This window comes from Apium graveolens, chromosome 10 (assembly GCF_009905375.1).
Source record: "Apium graveolens cultivar Ventura chromosome 10, ASM990537v1, whole genome shotgun sequence".
NCBI lineage: Eukaryota > Viridiplantae > Streptophyta > Magnoliopsida > Apiales > Apiaceae > Apium > Apium graveolens.
This window is the reverse complement of record NC_133656.1, coordinates 10,788,988-10,810,117: the sequence shown is the minus strand read 5'-3', so window position 1 is coordinate 10,810,117 and position 21,130 is coordinate 10,788,988. Positions and strand designations below refer to the sequence as shown.

At 37.0% G+C, this 21,130-nt stretch overlaps 1 protein-coding gene across 1 annotated transcript; it reads left to right on the top strand.

Annotated features, from left to right (window-relative positions):
- Nucleotides 1-1,092: 1,092 nt before the first annotated feature.
- LOC141690407 (uncharacterized) lies at nt 1,093-20,803 on the top strand. Its single transcript, XM_074495212.1, has 5 exons — nt 1,093-1,279; nt 2,284-2,360; nt 2,520-2,903; nt 3,036-3,896; nt 20,552-20,803. The coding sequence occupies exons 1-5, from the start codon at nt 1,093-1,095 to the stop codon at nt 20,801-20,803; spliced, it is 1,761 nt and encodes a 586-aa protein (XP_074351313.1).
- The last annotated feature ends 327 nt before the right edge of the window (nt 20,804-21,130 follow it).

Here is a 21,130-nt window from a genome sequence, read left to right as displayed (position 1 = left end):
AAAACGGATAAGATATTGGATGTTTGCGTAAGAGGCCTGTAACGGCCCAGCGGGTTTGCGTAAGTGGTTTAGTCGGTTGTGCGCCCTATTGAACCGCTTAGTCCAGCATGACAGAGACCTAGCTAGTCTCTGAGTTCCGGAACAGGCTTGTGGTGTGATAGACTGATCAGCTGTCCCTAGGATTCGTCCAATATATACGGAAATGATGATTTTATGATTCCTGTAATGGAACAGTGGATTTAGAAATGAAAATAGCATGCTAAAATTGGACTCTGGTATTCACACAACACATAACTGATGATACATTTTATAGGGCATGCTATTTGTTGATATCCGGTTTATACTTGTTTTACTATTTTCCTAACAATTTATGACTTATGTTCCTATAATCGTTTCATAAACTGCTTTACTTGTTATTCAAATAGCGGTAATATTGAGCAATTGATTGCTCACCCTTGCAGCTTATGTTGTATATATATATATATTGCAGATGCCTAGAAGACCTATCAAACCCAATCAGAATAGAGTTTCAGCCATTTCCTGTCCCAGCTCCTCTGAGGTAGTTTATATCAGACCATGTGGTCTGATGAGTTGTTGTAATAATTTAGTGTTTCAGACATGTTGAATAAGTTGGTTATAGTTTTGTAACCTAAATAATACTTAAACCTGGCAAAGGTTTTGGGAGTGAAGGGGTCGTGTTTATGTATTTATGTTGATTCAGATTGTATTATGTATATTGTAGTTGTATTAGTGATGTCAACTCCTGACCCTGGGGTTGAGTTCGTCACAGGTTGGTATCAGAGGTACATGTTTAAGTGCCTAATTTAGGTTATGAGTAGAGTCATATTGGTGTAGGAATTATGTCCTAAAATGTGAGTCAACAACTCATTTAAAGGAGCAAACCTAAGAGTCAGTCGAGGGTTTCCAAGGCGTGACCCTGGCATCTAGAGATGTTTGTTGGAACTGCCCTAACTTTATTGTGTATTTACTGTATATTTATATTGTTGACAGTGGCCTATACTGATATCTAGTTCTCCCTCCCGAGAGAACAGATCTCATTTGAATAGCTCATAATCAGAGAGGACTCTTGATATGGTAGCCAAGGAGACTGCCCTTCTACCTCCACCTATCACTCACTTTGGACCTAGTGATACCGCTGCACCGAGTGCTAGACCTCAGTGGGTTCAGCGTCATGTGTCTGCTGTTAGAGACTTCCCTCTAGGATGCAGACCCAGTAGTGCAGCTCCCCGACCCCCTGTGACACCTCCTCATGGTTCAGGTACCTCTTCTACTATCCCTTATCATGTGCATCCAGCCGTTAATAGGGCCTTAATCTGAGAGCAGAGTCCCGACTTGGCCGCACACTTAGACCGTGTATCTGTTGGTCCCTACCAGGGAGTATGTGCCTTCTCCAGACATCCAGGCTCGGGTTAGAGCCCTCACTAAGTCATCCATTGAGCAGGCTAGGCCTATTGATCTTTTCATCAACTCAGAAACCAGAACAACTCAGTACCAGGGCCTAGTAGATTGGCTAGTGTTTGAGTTGAGAGTTATGGGAAGCAGTGGCTAGATGTTAGACTTTTATATTAGTAGTTTTCAAAACTCGATGCCTGTGTCCTTAGAATTATATAGTATAGTTCGTGTATTAGGCGGAGGCTGCTATGACAACCAATTTTGTTGTGTATTCAGTTTTATTATCACTATTGTACTGTAGCTGTTTAGTTGGATATTTGTACTGCTGTTGTATTGTAGTTTTTCTAATAAAAGTTGTTGTTTAGTTTTTATAAAAAATTTGCACTGTTATTATTGTTGTTACTGTTATTGTTATATTTGTTGTTGATTTTGTTAAATTTAGCCATACATCTTGGGTGGACTCCAATTAAATAATGATGGGAATATTTTATTGTAGCAGCATTCTCCTGACAAATAACAATGTTGCTACCAGGGGGAAAAATTTTTATATTAAACTTTTGTTGTGTTTCAGGATAATGCCGCCCAAAAAGAATATACCGTCCAGTTCCTCTAGTAGAGACTTTGTTGGGGGCCCATCCATGGGTTAATTGCTAGATTTGTTGTGCCAATAAACTAATCAGATGGTACAGCAGCAAGAATAATTACAGCAGCAACAACAATTTCTACAATAGCAGCAACAACCTCAACAATTCATACAACAACAGCACCAACAAATCCAACAACAACAGTTGCAGCTTCAGCAACAACACCAGGAAAGAGAGCCGAACCAAACTATTAGTTTTAAATCCATTTAGTTTGTCAAACCCCCAGAGTTTAAGGGTGAAGTAGACCCTGTCGCTGCCAAAATTTGGCTTAAGGAAATGGAAAAAGCTTTGACCTTCATTCAAGTAAGTGATGATTCTAAAATGGATTATGCGAGTTATTTTCTTAAGGGTGAAGTGAATTATTAGTGGGAATCCACTCGTGCCTTGGAAAAAGAGGGTTCTGTTTCTTGGACCAGGTTTATAAAGTTGTTCTTGGAAAATTATTTTCCAGATTGTTTACAGAATCAGTTGGAAGTTGAGTTTCTGGAGTTAAAACAAGGTGAAAAGGGTGTGTTGGAATATGAGGCCAAGTTTACGGAATTGGCTCGATTAGTTCCTGGGTATGTGAGTACGGAGTTTCAGAAAGCAAGAAGATTTCAACATGGATTGAAGCCTAAAATTCACAGTGGAGTTGTGGCTTTGCAACTCAAGACATATCCTTCTGTAGTTCAGGCTGTCCTAGTAATTGAGAGTGATCAGAAGTTGGACGTCAAGGAAAAGGTCGATAAGAAGAGGAAGTATGAAAGCATTACTGACAAGGCGGATCAAGAAGAATCTAGTCGGAAGTTTTCGAAGCGGTTTAGCCAAAACAGGAATAAAAGATTCAGAAGACAGAGTGTTCCCCAGGTAAGGCCAAGTACCACCTCAGTTACTTCTACTCTAGCCTAGACAGTCAAGTCAGTAGTGGAATGTAAGTTGTAAGGCAAGAGGCATTGTGTCCAGTGCATAAAGGACGTCAAATGTTTCAAATGTGATCAGAAAGGCCATTACGCGTCGGAGTGCTGCTCAGGGAATCCCGGAATTACTTGCTTTAAGTTTGGTAAGGCTGGACATATTGCTAGGAATTATAGGGCTTCTACTCAAGGAAGGATAGGAGGTAGTGCATCCCAAGGACTGGCAAACAGCACAGCTAGAGCCAGAACTTTCAAGATGAACAAGAGATCCAATGCTCAGGACTCTGATATAGTAACAGGTACGCTTTCTCTCAATTCCATACCTGTTAAGGTTTTGTTTGATTCAGGAGTGTCTAAGTCCTTTATATCAAAAGAATGTGTGATTAAAATGGATTTAATATTGGAAGACTTAGCTGAGCCCTTAACCATAGAAGTGGCCAATCAAGATAGAGTTGCAGTGAGTCAATTTTGTCCTAGGTGTCAACTAGAAATTCTCGGGAATTCTTTTTCGGATGACCTAATACCTTTCGAGTTAGGAGAGTTCGATGTGATTCTAGGAATAGATTGGTTGTCCCAACATAAGGCAAATATTGACTATAAGAAAAAGAAAAGTGTGATGTTTACAGAGAATAATGTCAGGATAAATTATCAAGGACAGAAGCAGGAAAAGAAATTTCTCCCGACACTGAAAGCAAAGAAACTGTTGAGACAAGGATGCGAAGCCTACTTAGCCCATATTGTAGACACTGAGAAAGAGGAACCTAATTTGGATGAGATTCCAATAGTAAGGAAATTTCCAGATGTTTTTCCAGATGAGTTGCCACGATTGCCACCAGATCGTGAGATCGAGTTTTCTATTGACTTAGTTCCCGAAGCAGAACCAGTTTCAAAGGCTCCCTACCATATGGCCCCAGTGGAAATGAAAGAGCTAGCTAACCAACTTCAGGTTCTGCTAGATAAGGGGGTAGTTAGACTAAGTGTATCCTCGTGGGGTGCACCGGTGTTATTTGTGAAAAAGAAAGACAGAAGCATGAGATTGTGTATTGATTATTGGGAGTTAAATAAGTTAACCATCAAGAATAAGTATCCCCTACCCGGGATTGATGACTTGTTTGACCAGCTTAATGGAGCGTGCTGTTTCTCGAAGATTGATTTAAGACCTTGCTATCATCAGCTGAAGATCAAGCCTGAGGACAAACCAAAGTCTCCATTCAGAACCAGATATGGACATTATGAGTTCCTGGTGATGTCATTTGGATTGACCAATGCACCAGCTGCTTTTATGGATTTAATGAACCGGGTGTATAAGGAGTACTAGGATAAGTCTGTTATTGTATTTATTTATTGATGACATCCGCATCTACTCGAAGACTAAGGACGACCATGCTGTACATCTGAGGATTGCCCTACAAAGGCTGAGAGAGAAGCAGTTATTAAGTTTTTGGAATGTAAATTTTGGTTAGATGAGGTTCATTTTTGGGTCATATAGTGGGTAAGGATGGTATGAAAGTGGATCCTGTGATGATTGAGGCTGTATCCAGATGGGAACAACCAAAGACCCCGACATAAGTTAGAAGTTTTCTTGGATTGGCAGGTTATTACCGGAGATTTGTAAAGGATTTTTCCAAGATTGTGACTCCGTTAACCAAGCTGACCAGAGAGAATGAAAAGTTTGTTTGGATTGAGAAATGTAAAGAGAATTTCCAGGAGTTGAAGAAGAGATTAGTGATAGCACCAGTGCTAACATTACCAGATGAAATAGGAAATTTCTTGTTCTACAATGATGCTTCTTCGAAAGATTTAGGTTGTGTGTTAATGCAACATGATAAAGTTTTTTCCTATGCGTCTAGACAGTTGGAACCCCATGAGCAGAAGTATCCATTACATGATTTGGAATTAGCAGCAATAGTGTTTGCATTGAAGCGGTGGAGACACTACTTATACGGAGAAAAATACAAGATCTATATGGACCATAAAAGTTTAAAGTACATATTCACCCATAAGGACTTAAATATGAGACAACGGAGATGGTTGGAGCTGATTAAGGATTATGATTGTTCTATTAATTACCATCCGGGAAAAGCCAATATAGTAGCAGATGCTCTAAGTAGAAAGGAGAGATTTAATGCGATTAGGATTGCTGAAGAACTAGAATAGGAGTTGGAAAAGCTGGAAATTGAAGTTCGATTGCCAGAAGGTAATAAGGAACAATTGTATGAAATCACTTTTCAGCCAGAATTGATGAAAATAATTAGAAAGTGTCAAGAAGAAGTCATGAATTAAAGATTGGATAGTTTGACTGGGGAAGAAGTTTGTACTCAAATGGATAACAAAGGTATGATTAGATTTTCCTCAAGAATATGGATCCCCAATGTGACTGAATTGAAGATTGAAATTTTGTGAGAATCCCATAATTCTAGATTTTCTATTCACCTTGGGAGTACCACGATGTATCAGGATTTGAAGCAGAATTTCTGGTGGCCAGGAATGAAAAAGGAAATAGAAGATTGGGTTAGTAAATGTCACACATGTCAAACAGTAAAGGGAGAACATCAAACACTAAGTGGATTGCTACAACTCTTAGAGATTCCACAGTGGAAACGGGAAGAAATTGTGATGGATTTTGTAGTGGGACTACCAAAGATGAATCGAATCATGACGTTATTTGGGTAATTATTGATAGGTTGACGAAGTCTGCACATTTCTTCCCGATTAATGAAAGGTATTCTTTGGACAAGCTAGTCAAGCTGTATTTGGATGAAATTGTGAGCAAGCATGGAGTCCCTGTTTCAATTGTGTCGGATCAAGATCCCAGGTTTAACTCAAGGTTTTGGACAAAATTCCAAGAATGTTTGGGAACTAAGTTGAAGATGAGTACAGCTTATCATCCTCAGACAGATGGCCAAAGTGAGAGAACAATTCAGACAATAGATGATATGTTGAGGGTTTGTGCTTTGGATTTTAGAAGAAACTGGGATGATCACCTGCCATTGATTGAGTTTTCCTATAATAACAGTTATCATGCCATTATAGGAATGCCACCCTATGAAGCCTTGTATATACGGAAGTGTAGGTCCCCACTTTATTGGGATGAAGTGGGAGAGAAGAAATTGTTAGGTCTCAAGTTAGTTTATCAAACCAAGGACGCGATAGTATTGATTCGGAAAAGATTAGAAGTAGCTCAGGATAGACAAAGAAAGAACGTGGACTTGCATCGAAAGGATATGAATATAGAAATAGGATCATCGGTATTATTGAAAGTCTCACCTTGGAAAGGATTGTTTAGATTTGGACAGAAAGGCAAGTTGAGTCCTAGGTATATCAAACCGTTCGAGGTATTGAGAAAAGTAGGTAAAGTTGCCTATGAGTTGGCACTACCACCGCAGCTGCAACATATCCATAACATGTTCCATGTATCGATGCTGAAGAGGTATATTCTTGATTCGAACAAAGTAATTGAGTATGAGCCAATCGAGCTTCAGCCAGATTTGTCCTACGTCGAGAGACCAATCCAAATCCTAGATCGTAAAGAACGAGTCCTTAGAAAAAAGCCTATTCCTTTAGTTAAAGTACTTTGGAGAAATTCTCGAGTAGATTAATCTACTTGGGAGTTAGAGTCAGATATGCTTGACAAATATCCTCACTTGTTTAATTAGTTAAGATTCTAAGGACGGGATCTTTTTAAGGGGGAAGGATAAAACGACTCGTATATTTGTATATTATTTAAATGTGTAATTATTAAATGATTAAGTAAATAAAATATGTGTATTGGTTTTGTCAGTTGTGTGTTGTCTTATTATTATTTATGAGTGATTATTGATGTGTAGGGATTATTAGTATAATTAATTCTTGATTCGTATTGTTTTTTGTTTTCATTTTTAAAAGTGGTTTTATTGCAGATTTATTTTCATAAATATTTGGATTGCCTCTAAAATTGTTTTTATGATTTTATAATTTGAATAAATATTTTTGGGATTTTATAAAATTTAGAAATCATTATTTCATTAATTATTTAACTTTAAATTATTTTCTTATTACAGTTTTTTATAAATTCAGTATTTAATTCCAGGATGCTTCAAAAATTACAAAATTTATATTTTATTAAGTTTGGAATATTTCGAGAATTTTAAAATTATTTCAGAATTTTCCTGATTAAATTCACCTGCACGGTTGTTCGTTAAATCGTTAAATACGGGTATGCGTTGTGTTTCAAAAATAGTTTAAAAATTATGAAACTTTTATTTTATTAACTCTTGAATATTTCAAAAATTTTGGTACAAAACTTGTAATTTTTTGATGTATTTTGATGCGCAGCTGGTTCATTATTTTATCAAAAAACGAACCAGGAAAATTCTTAAAAGCGAATCTGAGACACGTGTATTGCATTTAGTTTAGCAAGTTGGTACGTGTTTTTGTTAATTTCTACATGGAAGTAGCAGAATAAATTAGAAAAAATAATAATAAAACAACCCAAAACCCCCCACCCCTGTTCTTGCTCTCGATCTCTCATCTGCTCTCTCCATCTCTCAGTCTCGCGATTCCTCTTCCTCACTCTCCGTTTTCTTCCCTCATTCCTCTCTTTTTCTCTCCGATTTCTCTACCCTCCAAGGTTCTTGTTGTCGCCACCGCCGCCTTTCTCCGGCGAGTCTCCGACCGGCTAGTGTCGATCAATTCTCTGGCTCTGTGATTGTTTCTATGAATATATATATATATATATATATATATATATTTGTGTGTATGTGTGTGTTATTGTGTGTGTGATAGAGTGTGTGTATGTGTGTGTGCGTGTGTCGCGTGTGTGTGGTGTGTGTGTTTCCGCACCCGTCGCATGTGGTAGTTGCGTGGGTGAAGGCTGTTGCTTTTGTTGGTTGTGTTGCTCCTGTTGCGCCTGTTGTTTCTGTGCTTCGATGATTTTGCTGTTGAGTGCAGTTGTTGGTTAATCGAATTGGTGATGTTCTGAATTAACTATTTTGATTTCTGCAGGAAATTATTTGAGTACATTTCATGAAATAAATGAAATTTGTGCGGAAATTTTTTAGTAATCGGTGGAATTTGCGTTGGAAACCCGAAATTAATCGGATGGTGATGATTAATTCTAAGTCCTAAATTTATAAAATATATAAAGTAATTCGTAAAATTATTTTTCAGAGCGTAAATAGTTATTTATTGTAAAAGCCGTATTATGACGTAAATTGCGAAATTGTGATTGTTGGGAATTTGACGTCGATTATGTTTCGACGGGAAGTCCGATAAATAGCAGATACGATGTCCGATTTTCGGGAAATAGCAGAGACGATGTCCGATTTTCGGGAAATTAATTTCGAGAATACGAAAATGTAACCTATGTTTATCGGGAATACTAGTCGAGCGTATATAATTGTAAATTTATATTGAATGAAACCTGATTGTTACATGTATTTTATTAATACGTATAAGTATGAGTCGAGAATTGCTATCGTTCGGGTAAAGTGATTAACGAGAATATGTCAAGCATAACTAGTCGTCATGGAAACCTTCATCTCGCAGTCCTCCAATCTTCTTATCATCAAACACAACATGTACACATTCCATAACAATGTTGGTTCTGAGAGTGTAGACTCTGTATGCTTTTTCAACTGCATACCCAACAAAAAATACCATCATATGCTTTGGCATCAAACTTTCCATGTTACTCAGTTTGATTATTTAGTATATAGCATTTGCATCCAAAGACATGAAGAAAGTTTCATTTTGGTTTTCTATTCTTGAACAATTGGTAGGGAGTCATGCATTTTGCTCGATTGACCAAAGAAATATTCTGAGTGTAGCATGCAGTATTTACAGCTTTTGCCCAAAAATATGTAGGTAACTTTGATTCTTCCAATATTGTCCTAGTAGCTTCAATAAGAGATATATTCTTTCTTTCCACCACTCCATTTTATTGCGGAGTTCTAGCTGCTGAAAATTCATGCATGGTTCCATTTTCTTCACAAAACAACCTCATGACAGAATTCTTGAACTCAGTTCCATTGTCACTCCAGATTCTTCTAACTTTGAGATCATGATGATTGTTAACTTGTCCGGAAGGCAAACAACTAAACCGCGACCGCAAAGCTCACCGGAAATTAAGGAGGCAACCGGAAACAGAACAAGGAGGGGAAGAAGGGGAAATACAGAGGAAGGGAAAGCTTAAGATATAAAAATGAGAGCACAAGAGAGAGGAGAGAATGGTGAACAAGAAGAGATCGAATAGATAGAATAGAGAGATTGATGCTGCGGGATAAAGAAGAAAAGAAGGGGAGGTTGATTATTATTATATTTTTTTTAAGTTAACACTCATCTAAAGAAACAACTCCTGTCAAATTATTTCACCAGCATTTGCCACATTTCTGCGGTTTATAATACGTGTCCCAGCCTCGCTTCTTTTTGTAATTCTAGTTTGCTTCCTTTTAAAATAACGAACTAGCAACACACCAAAACTTATCGAAAAATTGCAAATTTAATACCAAAATTCTCAGAATATTCAAGAGTTAATAAAAGAAAATTTTTCGGAATTTTTAACCCATTTTTTTAGCACAACTCATACCCGTATTTAATGATTTAACAAATAAACGTGCGGGTGAATTTAATCCCAAAAATTTCAGAAATAATTTTAAAATTCTCAAAATATTATAAACTCCATAAAGTATGAGTTTCGTAATATTTGAAGCACTCCAGAATTAAATACTGATTTTACAAATAAATGCAATCAGAAAATCTTTTAAAGAGAAATAATTAGTGAAATATTGATTTCTAAATTTTATAAAATCCCAAAAATAATTATTAAAATTATAAAACCATAAAAAACAAATTTAGAGACAATACAATCATTTATGAAAATAAATTTGCCTCAAATCCACTTTTAAAAACAGAAAACAAAACAATACGGCTCAACAAACAATTATACAAGTAATCCTCGTAAACCAATAACCACATATAAATAATAACAAACACCACACAACAGACAAGACCAATACACATATTCTATTTAATTAATTATTCAATAATTACTCATTTAAATAATATAAAAATATACGAGTCATTATATCCCCCCCTAAAAAGATTCTGTCCCCAGAATCTTAACTAATTAAATAAGTAGGGATATTTGTCAAGCATATCTGACTCTAACTCCCAAGTAGACTCTTCTACTCGAGGATTTCTCTTGAGTATTTTAACTATAGGAATAGACTTATTTTTAAGGACTCGCTCTTTACGATCTAAAATCTGGATTGGTTGTTCCATATGAGACAAATCTGACTAAAGCTCGATTGGTTCATACTCAATTACTTGATTCGAATCGGGGATATATGGCTTCAATATGGATACGTGGAAAATATTGTGAATATGCTACAACTGCGGCAGCAACGCTATCTCGTAAGCGACCTTTCCTATTTGCTTCAAAACTTTAAATGGTCCCATATACCTTGGCCTGAGCTTACCTTTTTGACCAAATCGAACTAACCCTTTCCAAGGTGATACTTTCAACAATACTAGTGATCTCACTTCTAAGTTCATATCTTTTCGATTTAAATCAACATTCTTTTTCTGTCTATCTTGAGCCGCTTCTAACCTTTTCCAAATCAATGCCACTGCATCTTTAGTCTGCTGAATTAGTTCAGGTCCTAGCACTTTCTTTTCTCCTACTTCATCCCAATACAAAGGTGATCTACACTTGCATCCATATAGGGCTTCATAGGGTGACATTCTGATGCTATCATGGTAACTGTTGTTATAGGAAAACTCAATCAATGGTAGGTGATCATCCCAGTTTCCCTTGAAATCTAAAGCACAAACCCTCAACATATCTTCTATTGTCTGAATCGTCCTCTCACTTTGGCCATCTGTCTGAGGATGATAACCCGTGCTCATATTTAGCTTGCTTCCTAGACACTCTTGAAACTTAGTACAAAATCTTGAATGAATCTCGGGTCTCGGTCTGAAATGATGGACACAGGAACTCCATGTTTGGTTACTATTTCGTCTAGATACAACTTAACTAGCTTTTCCAGAGGAAATCTTTCGTTGATTGGGAGGAAATGTGCTGACTTTGTCAATCTATCGATGATTACCCAAATAGCATCATGATTCGATTTTGTCTTTGGTAGCCCCACTATAAAATCCATCGCAATCTCTTCCCATTTCCATTATGGAATCTCTAAGGGCTGCAGCAATCCACTTGGCCTTTGATGTTCTTCTTTTACCGTCTGGCACAATTGACATTTGCTAACCCAATTTGCAATTTCCTTCTTCATTCCTGGCCACCAGAAATTCTTCTTCAAATCCTGATACATCTGGGTACTTCCCGGGTGAATAGAAAACCTAGAATTATGAGCTTCTCGCAAAATCTCATTCTTCAATTCAGTCACATTGGGAATCCATATTCTTGAAGAAAACCTGAACATACCTTTATTATCCTTTTGAGTACAAACTTCTTTCCCAGTCAAACTATCCAATCCTTGATTCATAACTTCCTCTTGACACTTTCTAATTCTTTTCATCAATTCTGGATGAAAACTGATTTCATACTATTGCTCTTTATTATCTTCTGGCACTCGAACTTTAATTTCCAGCTTTTCCAATTCTTTTGTTAATTCCTCAGCAACCTTCATCATATTCAATCTTTCTTTCCTTCTCAGGGCATCAGCTACCACATTGGCTTTGCCCGGATGATAGTTAATAGAACAATCATAATCCTTAATCAGCTCCAACCATCTTCGCTGTCTAATATTTAAGTCCTTTTGGGTGAATATATACTTTAAACTTTTATGGTTTGTACAAAAACCATAAAACTAAACTCCATCCTTACCCACTATATAACCCAAAAACTAAACTCCATCCTTACCCACTATATAACCCAAAAACTAAACTCCATCTAACTAAAATTCACATTTTCAAAACTTAGCGTACAACTGCTTTTCTCGCAGCCTTTTTAGAGAAATCCTCAGATGTTTGGCATGGTCTTTCTTAGTCTTTGAGTAGATGAGGATGTCATCAATAAATACAATAACAAACTTATCTAAGTACTCCTTATACACCCGGTTCATTAAGTCCAAAAAAGCAGTTGGTGCATTGGTCAATCCAAATGAAATCACCAAGAACTCATAATGTCCATATCTGGTTCTGAATACGGTCTTTAGTATATCTTCAGGCTTGATCTTCAGCTGATGATAACCCGATCTTAAATCAATCTTCGAGAAACAGCACGCTCCTTTAAGCTGGTCAAACAAGTCATCAATCCTGGGTAGGGGATACTTATTCTTGATGGTTAACTTATTCAACTCCCGGTAATCAATACATAATCTCATGCTTCCATCTTTCTTCTTTACAAAAAACACTAGTGTGTCCCACAGAGATACACTTGGTCTAATTACTCCCTTATCCAGAAGTTCCTGAAGTTGTTTAGCTAGTTCCTTCATTTCCACTGGGGCCATATGATAGGGAACCTTTGAAATTGGTTTTGCTCTTGGAATTAGATTAATAGAAAACTCGATATCACGGTCTAGTGGCAATCCTGGCAACTCATCTGGAAAAATATCCGGAAATTCATTTACTATCGAAATTTCATCCAGATTAAGTGCCTCTTTATCGATGTCTACAATATGAGCTAAGTAGGCTTCGCATCCTCGTCTCAACAATTTCCTTGCGTTCAGTATCGAGAGAAACTTCTTTTCCTGCTTTTGTCCTTGATAATTTATCCTGACATCATTTTCCATATACATCACAATCTTCTTTTTGTTACAATCAATATTTGCCTTATGCTGGGATAACCAATCCATTCCTAGAATCACATCGAACTCCCCTAACTCGAAGGGTATTCAGTCTGCCGAAAAAGAATGCCCGTGGATTTCTAACTGACACTTAGGACAAAATTGGCTTACTGAAACTTTATCCTGATTGGCCACTTCTAAGGTCAAAGGCTCAGCTAAGTCGTCCAACATTAAATCCATTTTACTCACACATTCTTTTGATATAAAGGACTTAGACGCTCCTAAATCAAATAAAACTTTAACATGTACGGAATTAAGAGAAAGCGTACCTGCAACTACATCCGAGTTTTGAGCGTTGGATCTCTTGGTCATCTTCAAGGTTCAGGCTCTAGCTGGTTGTCGGTCCTTGTGATGCACTACCTCCTACGCTGCCCTAAGTAGCGACCTTACAGTTTCTGGCAATCTGTCCAACCTTACCACACTTGAAGCAGGTAACTCTGGGATTCCCTGAACTGCACTCTGACGCGTAATGGCCTTTCTGATCACATTTAAAACACTGGATGTCCTTTCTGCATTGGCCACTATGCCTCTTGCCAAACAATTTACATTCCACTACTGGTTTGATTGACTGGGCTGGGGTAGAAGCAACTGAAGTGGCACTTGTCCTTACCTGAGGAAAACCTTATATTCTCAATCTCTTGTTCCTATTTTGGCCAAATCGCTTCAGAATCTTCTGACTGGATTCTTCTTGATCCGCCTTGTCAGTAATGCTTTCATACTTCCTCTTCTTATCGCCCTTTTCCTTAATGGCCAATATATGATCACTCTCAATTACTAGGGCGGCCTGAACTACGGAAAGATACGTCTTAAGTTGCAAAGCCACCACTCCACTACGAATTTCAGGCTTAATCCTTGTTGAAACCTTCTTGCTTTCTGAATCTCCGTACTCACATATCCAAGAGCTAATCGTGCTAATTTCGTGAACTTGGCCTCATATTCTTACACAATCTTTTCACCCTGTTTCTACTCCAAAAACTCAACTTCCAACTGCCTCTGTAGATAACTGGAAAGTACTTCTCCAGAACAACTCTGTAAACCTGGTCCAAGAAACAGGCCCTCTCTTTTCAAAGCACGGGTGGATTCCCACAAATAATTTGCTTCACCCTTAAGAAAATAACTAGCATAATCCATTTTAGAATCATCACTTACTTGAATAAGGGTGCAAGCCTTCTCCATTTCCTTAAGGCAAACTCTGGCGGTAACCGGGTCTACTTCGCCCTTAAACTCCGGGGGTTTGACCGATTGAAAGGATTTGAAACTAACGGTTTGGTTCGGCTCTCTTTGCTGGTGTTGTTGCTGAAGCTACAACTATTGTTATTGGATTTATTGGTGCTTTTGTTGTATGAATTGCTGCTGTTGTTGTTGCTGTTGCAGAAATTGTTGTTGTTGCTGCTGGAATTGTTCTTGCTGCTGAGTCATCTGATTAGACTGTTGGCGCAGCAAATCTAGCAATTCACCCATGGCTGAGCCCCCAACAGAATCTCTCCTAAAAGAATTGGACGGGATATTCTTCTTGGGCGGCATTCTCCTAAAACACTACAAAAAGTTTAATATCAAAATTGTGCCCCCAAGTAGCAACATTTTTATGCATCAAGAGAACGCTGCCACAATAGAATATTCCCATCCTTGTTTACTTGGGGTCCTCCCACGATGTATGGCTAAATTTAACAAAACCAGCAACAAATACAACTATAACAGTAACAGTAATAACAACAGTGCAAAAGTTCTATATAAAGCAAACAACAACTTTTATATATAAAGGAACTACAATACAACAACTGTGCAAATATCCAACGAAACAACTACAGTACAATGCTGATAATAAAACTGAGTACACAACATAATTAGCTGTCATAACAGCCTCCGCCTAATACATGCTACAACAACCTAATATACATATAAAACAACTATAGAACTCCTGAAAACCGACTCTGAGCTCTGTCTATCATTACTGCCACTCTGCTCTAACCACTGCCACTGCCACCAATCGAGCCTAACCAGGTCCTGGTACTAAATGTCCCTAAACTCAAAACTAATAAAAGGTTCAATAGACCTAGCTCGCTCAACAGCAGTCTGAGTCAAAGACCTTACTCGGGCCTGGATATTAGGTGAGGAAATAGGGATGCCCCAAAAAGGTCCAACTGGTACTCGGTCAAGATACGTGGCCAACTCCGGGCTCTGCTCTCTAATGAAAGATCTGTTCACCTCCCGGTGAACATGATATGGAATCGGGGAGGAGGCACCTGATGGAGGAACTGGACGTCTAGAGAAGGAAGAGCTGGATCCGCAACCCGGTGGAAAGTCCCTAACTGCAGATACTGATCTCTGTACCCAACTACGCCGGGCACTAGGTCCTAACATGTCTCTCGGTGCAAATGGAGGAACTGGTGGGGAGGCAAATGAGTCTCCTCAGCTACAACGTCTAGGGTCCTCTCTGAGTCTGAAATGTCTGAGTCAGATCTGTTCTCCCGGGATGGAGGACTGGATATCACTATGGGCCATTGTCAACAATATAAATATACAGGAAAGACACAATAAGGTTAAGGAAGTTCTTTTAAAACATAACAGATGCCAGGGTAACGCCTTCGGAACCCTCGACTGACTCTTAGGTTTGCTCCTCTAAATGAGTTGCTGACTCATACCTTAGAACATAAATCCTATACCTTTTTGACTCAATCCCTAATCTAAATCAGGGACTTGAACCTGTACCTCTGATACCAACTGTGACGGCCTCAACCTCGGGGTCAGGGGCTGACGTCACTAAAATATAACAAACCACAATATAAACTACTAACTTAACATTGTTATACCAGCACGACCCCAATACCAAGATCCGATACAAGTTCAAGTATTATTTAGATTACAAACCCAAAACTAGTTATTTAACAAGTCTGACACTCTAACTTATTACAGATATCATCAGACCTCATGGTTTGATACAAACCACCTCATAAGAGCCAGGTCCGGAAGGGGCTAAGACTCGGTTTTGCCAAGGTCTGATAGGTCTTATAGGCATCTGCAATATATATATATATATATATATATAATGCAAGCTGCAAGGGTGAGCAATCAATTGCTCAACAGTACCACTATATGAATAATAAGTAAAGCAGTTTATAAAAACAGTTATAGGAACAGAAATCATAACTCGTTTACAAAAACAAGTAAAATGGTGGTCCCCCCCGGACCGCCCGGATCCCACGGTATAAACTGTATATCAACAACTAGCATGCTCTATAAAAATGTATCATTAATTGTGTGTTGTGTGAATACAAGAGTCCAATTTTAGCATGCTATTTTCATTTCTAAATGCACTGTTCCATTACAGGAACCACAAAGTCATCGGTTCTGTTACGAAATCCTCCAAAATCAAAATCAGATATATATTTGGAAGAATCCTTGGGACAGCTGATCAGTCTATCCCACCACAAACCTGTTCCGGAACTGAGAGACTAGTTTGGTCTCTGTCACGCTGGACTAAGCGGTTCAAATAGGGCGCGCAACCGACTTAGCCTCTTACGCAAACCCGCTGGGCCGTTCCGGGCCTCTTACGCAACCATCCAATATTTGATCCGTTGTATCCAGTTTCTAAAATCACTTATACCTATATCTTTTAAAATAATTATATCACAACACGCTTTCCAAAACCTTTCCAATTTCATTTGCAATTTAGAGATAGGCATTTTCAGAAGTTACTATTCCCTAAAACATTATATTAATAAGAAAATTTTCAAATACGGGATGGGATACGTAACTTAAAACGTTTTGTTCCACTACGAGAATAAAAACACCAGTATATTCATATATGCTGAAGCATAAAAGAATGATCAGGGGCACTTGCCTTTCGAAGCTTTTCAACTAACACTAGCTAGACTTTAAACCGACTATAACTTTTGAGTCCTTCGACTGAAACCTACAGAATCAAAATATCCTAGGTTAGATGACCAGTTATGTTTGACATATCCTCGCTAAACACTTTACCCAAAAGATAACAATTCCCGACTCGTACTTATACGTATTAATATAGTACACATAAAAAACATGGTTCATTCGATATTTATTTAAAAATATAAACGCTCAGCTTGCATTTCCGTATTTAAAATAATTTTTAGAAAATTTGGACAGCGACTCCTCTATTTATAAGTCTACCCGTCGAAACATAATCGATGCCAATTCCTAAATCACAATCGATACGACTCGTAACATAAATACTTATTTACGTTTCAAAAATAATTTATATGAATTATTTTATTTGTTTTATATATTTAGGACTCATAACGTATTATCACCATCCACCGTCGACTCACCGAAGTTCATCGTCGATGGTGGCATAATTTTGCGGGTACCCGATAAATTTTCGGGTTTCCAACGCAAAACTTTGCTAATTATTTTAAAATCATTCCCGTACAAATAATTAACATCATGAATATTATTTAAACAATTCCTGCAGAAAAAGGAAATAAAAATTTCAGATTCTAGCAATTAAATCCACTGCACAAACTCGGCCCAACAAGGGCCCAACACAAGCCCAACAGAGAATCCAACAAAGAAGCACAAGAGCCACACACGCGGCCACGCGCCGCCACACACACAAACACACACATACACACACTAACACTCGCACACACACACACAAATATTGCACATACACATAGATTATACACATGAGGACACATATATATAGCAGATTTACATATACATATAACCACAGGAACAAAACCGGAATCAATCGAGGCAAACAACCGAACCGCGGCCGGAAAGCTCACCGGAAATTAAGGCGGCAACCGGAAACAGAACAAGGAGGGGAAGAAGGGGAAATACAGAAGAAGGGACATATTAAGATATAAAAACAAGAGCCTAGGAGAGAGGAGAGAATGGTGAACAAGAAGAGATCGAAGAGATAGAACAGAGAGATTGATGCTGCGGGATGAAGAAGAAAAGACGGGGGGGTGATTATTATTATATTTTTTTAAGTTAACACTCATCTAAAGAAACAACACCTGTCAAATTGTTTTACCAGCATTTGCCACATTTCTGCGGTTTATAATACGTGTCCCTGCCTCACTTCTTTTTGTAATTCGTGTTCGCTTCCTTTTAAAATAACGAACTAGCTACACACCAAAACTTATTGAAAAAATACAAATTTAATACCAAAATTCTCGGAATATTCAAGAGTTAATAAAATAAAAAAAATCAGAATTTTTAACCCATTTTTGAAGCGCAACTCATACTCATATTTAACGATTTAACGGATAAACGTGTGGGTGAATTTAATCCCAAAAGTTTTAGAAATAATTTTATAATCCTCAAAATATTATAAACTCCATAAAATATGACTTTCGTAATTTTTTGAAGCATTCTGGAATTAAATACTGATTTCAAAAATAAATACAATCAGAAAATCATTTAAAGAGAAATAATTAGTAAAATATTGATTTTTAAATTTTATAAAATCCTAAAAATAATTATTGAAATTATAAAACCATAAAACACAATTTTAGAGACAATACAATTATTTACGAAAATAAATTTTCCAGAAATCCACTTTTAAAAACAGAAACAAAACAATACGGCTCAACAAACAATTATACAAGTAATCCTCGTAAACCAATAACCACATATAAATAATAACAAACACCACACAGCTGATAGGCCCAATACATATATTCTATTTAATTAATTATTCAATAATTACTCATTTAAATAATACAAAAATATATGAGTCATTATACATATTCCTAACAGAAGGCATTGATTATGATGAAACATTTGCTCATGTGGTAAGAATGGAAGCTATCAGGATTTTCTTGGCATATGCTGCACACAAGAAATTCAAGGTCTTTCAGAGGGATATCAAGAGTGCTTTTCTTCATGGAGAGTTAGCATAGGAGGTGTATGTTGAGCAACCACCTGGTTTCATTGATCCAAAATTTCCAAACAATGTGTACAGACTTGACAGAGAATTACATGGACTCAAATAAGCACCAAGGGCCTGGTATGAAACACTTACCAAATTTCTGATTGAAAGTGGTTTCAAAGAGGTATACTTGACAAAGCCTTAATTTATATTAATAAAGGTAGTCATCTACTTTTGGTGCAAATATATGTTAATGGCATAATTTTTGGGTCTACTATTGACAGGTTGTGCAAGAAATTCTCTGATCTTATGAAGTCAAGGTATCAAATAAGCATGATGGGGGAACTGAGTTATATTCTTGGACTACAAGTAACAAAGACTGATGATGGAATTTTCATTAATCACTCTAAGTGTACAAAGAATTTACTGACTAGATTCAATATGCAGGAAAGTACTACAGCTACAACTCCAAAGGCCAATGCTACTAAGTTAGATCTTGACCAACGTAATTAGGTCGATATTACTGCTTACAGAGGTATGATAGGATCATTATTATATCTAACTTCTAGTAGACCAGATATTATTTATGCAACTTGTTTGTGTGCAAGATTTCAGGCCAAACCTAGAGAACCTCATTTGTTTGCTATGAAAAGAATTTTGAGATACTTAAAGGGGACTCAATCTCTTGGTTTATGATATACAAGAGAATCTGACTTTAGTCTTACAGGCTATTCAGATGATGATTCTGCAAGATGTAAAATTGACAGAAGGAGTACCTCAGGTGGATATCAGTATTTGGGTGGAAGACTTGTTACATGGCAAAGAAAGAAATAGAAATACATCTCTACATTTAAAGATGTAGCTGAATATATTGCTATTGGAAGCTTCCGTGCTAAGCTTTTTTGGATGAAAAATCAGCTTTTGGACTATGCATTGTCTTACTCAAAGATACCTGTCTACTGTGACAATCAAAGTGCAATAGCTATGACAGGAAATCCAGTGCAACATTCTCTCACAAAACACATCAGTATCATATATCACTTTATCATGGAATATGTTATGGAAGGGACAATTGAGCTTAATTTTGTTCCAACTGATCAACAATTAGCTGACATCTTCACCAGGCCATTACCAGAAGCAACTTTTGTAAAGCTCATACATGAACTTGGAATGATCATCTATGACAAGAAATTATCTGTCAAATCTTGATTGTACTACTCAGATCCTGACACACCATGTATTGACAAGGTGAGTCAAATCCTGACATAGATAATCAAATCCTGACGAGGTATATCAAATCCTAACAAGGTCAAATCCTGATGAGATAATGAAATCTTAATAAGCTCAAATACTGACTGTGAGTATTTTGTGATTTTGTGCAATTATTTTTCTTAATTGATACTTGAATTAATTTAATATATTTGAGAATGATTTTTGTGCATAATTATAGAGACGTTTGTAATTCAAAATGATGTGTAATTGCAATTTCTAGTTATTAGGCACACTATCACATAATTATTCCTTAAAAGGCATGCACTATTAACTAGTTTTACAGATTATATGGTCCACTAATTATTACATCTAATTACTTGTTGCCATGTGTAATTGTGTCTAACTGTGTATTCGCTCTATCACTTTTTGACAAAACTAATCGAATTCACAATACACACAATACACATATTTGTTCATCTTCTCAAACTCTTTGTCATTATGAAAAATTTTTCAACCCTAAAATTTGTCAAGAAAACCCTAATTCTTATAATGGCAAACACTGATTCTGTTTCTAAGTTCATCTCCATTAAGTATTTGATCCATGAGAAAACTTTTGCTGCTAATAACTTTATGGCCCCTCTGAACCCTGACAAGATCCATATTAATTTTCATTTGGTTCAAGATTTTCTAGCCCAAAGTGATATTGGGCATGCATTGACAACTCCCTCTCGAGTGTCATATTAAAAGGTTATGCAGATACGGGATACTGCGAGAATACATGCTGAGAAGGGTGTAATCATATTTACCCACGACAAGAATGAGTATGAAATCAATGCTGATATGGTAGAAAAAGCTTTGAAGCTTCCTTCCATGAATGGTCAAGATGTTGTAGTTACTCCAACTGCATCTCTGTTTGAATTTGTCAGGGAAATTAGGCACAGTACTGAATTCACCAAGGCTAGGGAGATGTTTAGGATTAAGCAGTGCCTTTCTGAATAAGGTAACCAATTTTGATGCCCTTCCATTTCTCTCTCTGCAGCTAGGGTATTCTTTGATCAAAGGTCTTAAATTTGATTATGGAAATACTATATTACAATTCCTGATTTCTAGGCTAAGTGGAAAGGATGGTGTAATAGGATATACTAGATTCATGTAGCTGATATGTACTTACCTTTTTCCTGATGTTACATTCGATAAAGATGAACTGTTGTATATTTTTCAAATAACATCAAAGTATATGACTGATTTGGCCAAAAGAAAAGAAAAGTTTTTTGGAAAAGTTAAATTTTCAAATGAGATGTGGCAATTTCTCCACAGAAAGATGCA

Bases quoted from the DNA above. Each gene is read 5' to 3' on its own strand.
- LOC141690407 (XM_074495212.1), top strand. From the start codon at position 1,093: ATGGTAGCCAAGGAGACTGCCCTTCTACCTCCACCTATCACTCACTTT. The intron at 2,361-2,519 runs GTAAGTGATGAT...GATTGTTTACAG, and splicing joins AAGCTTTGACCTTCATTCAA to AATCAGTTGGAAGTTGAGTT. The intron at 2,904-3,035 runs GTAAGGCCAAGT...AAATGTGATCAG, and splicing joins GAAGACAGAGTGTTCCCCAG to AAAGGCCATTACGCGTCGGA.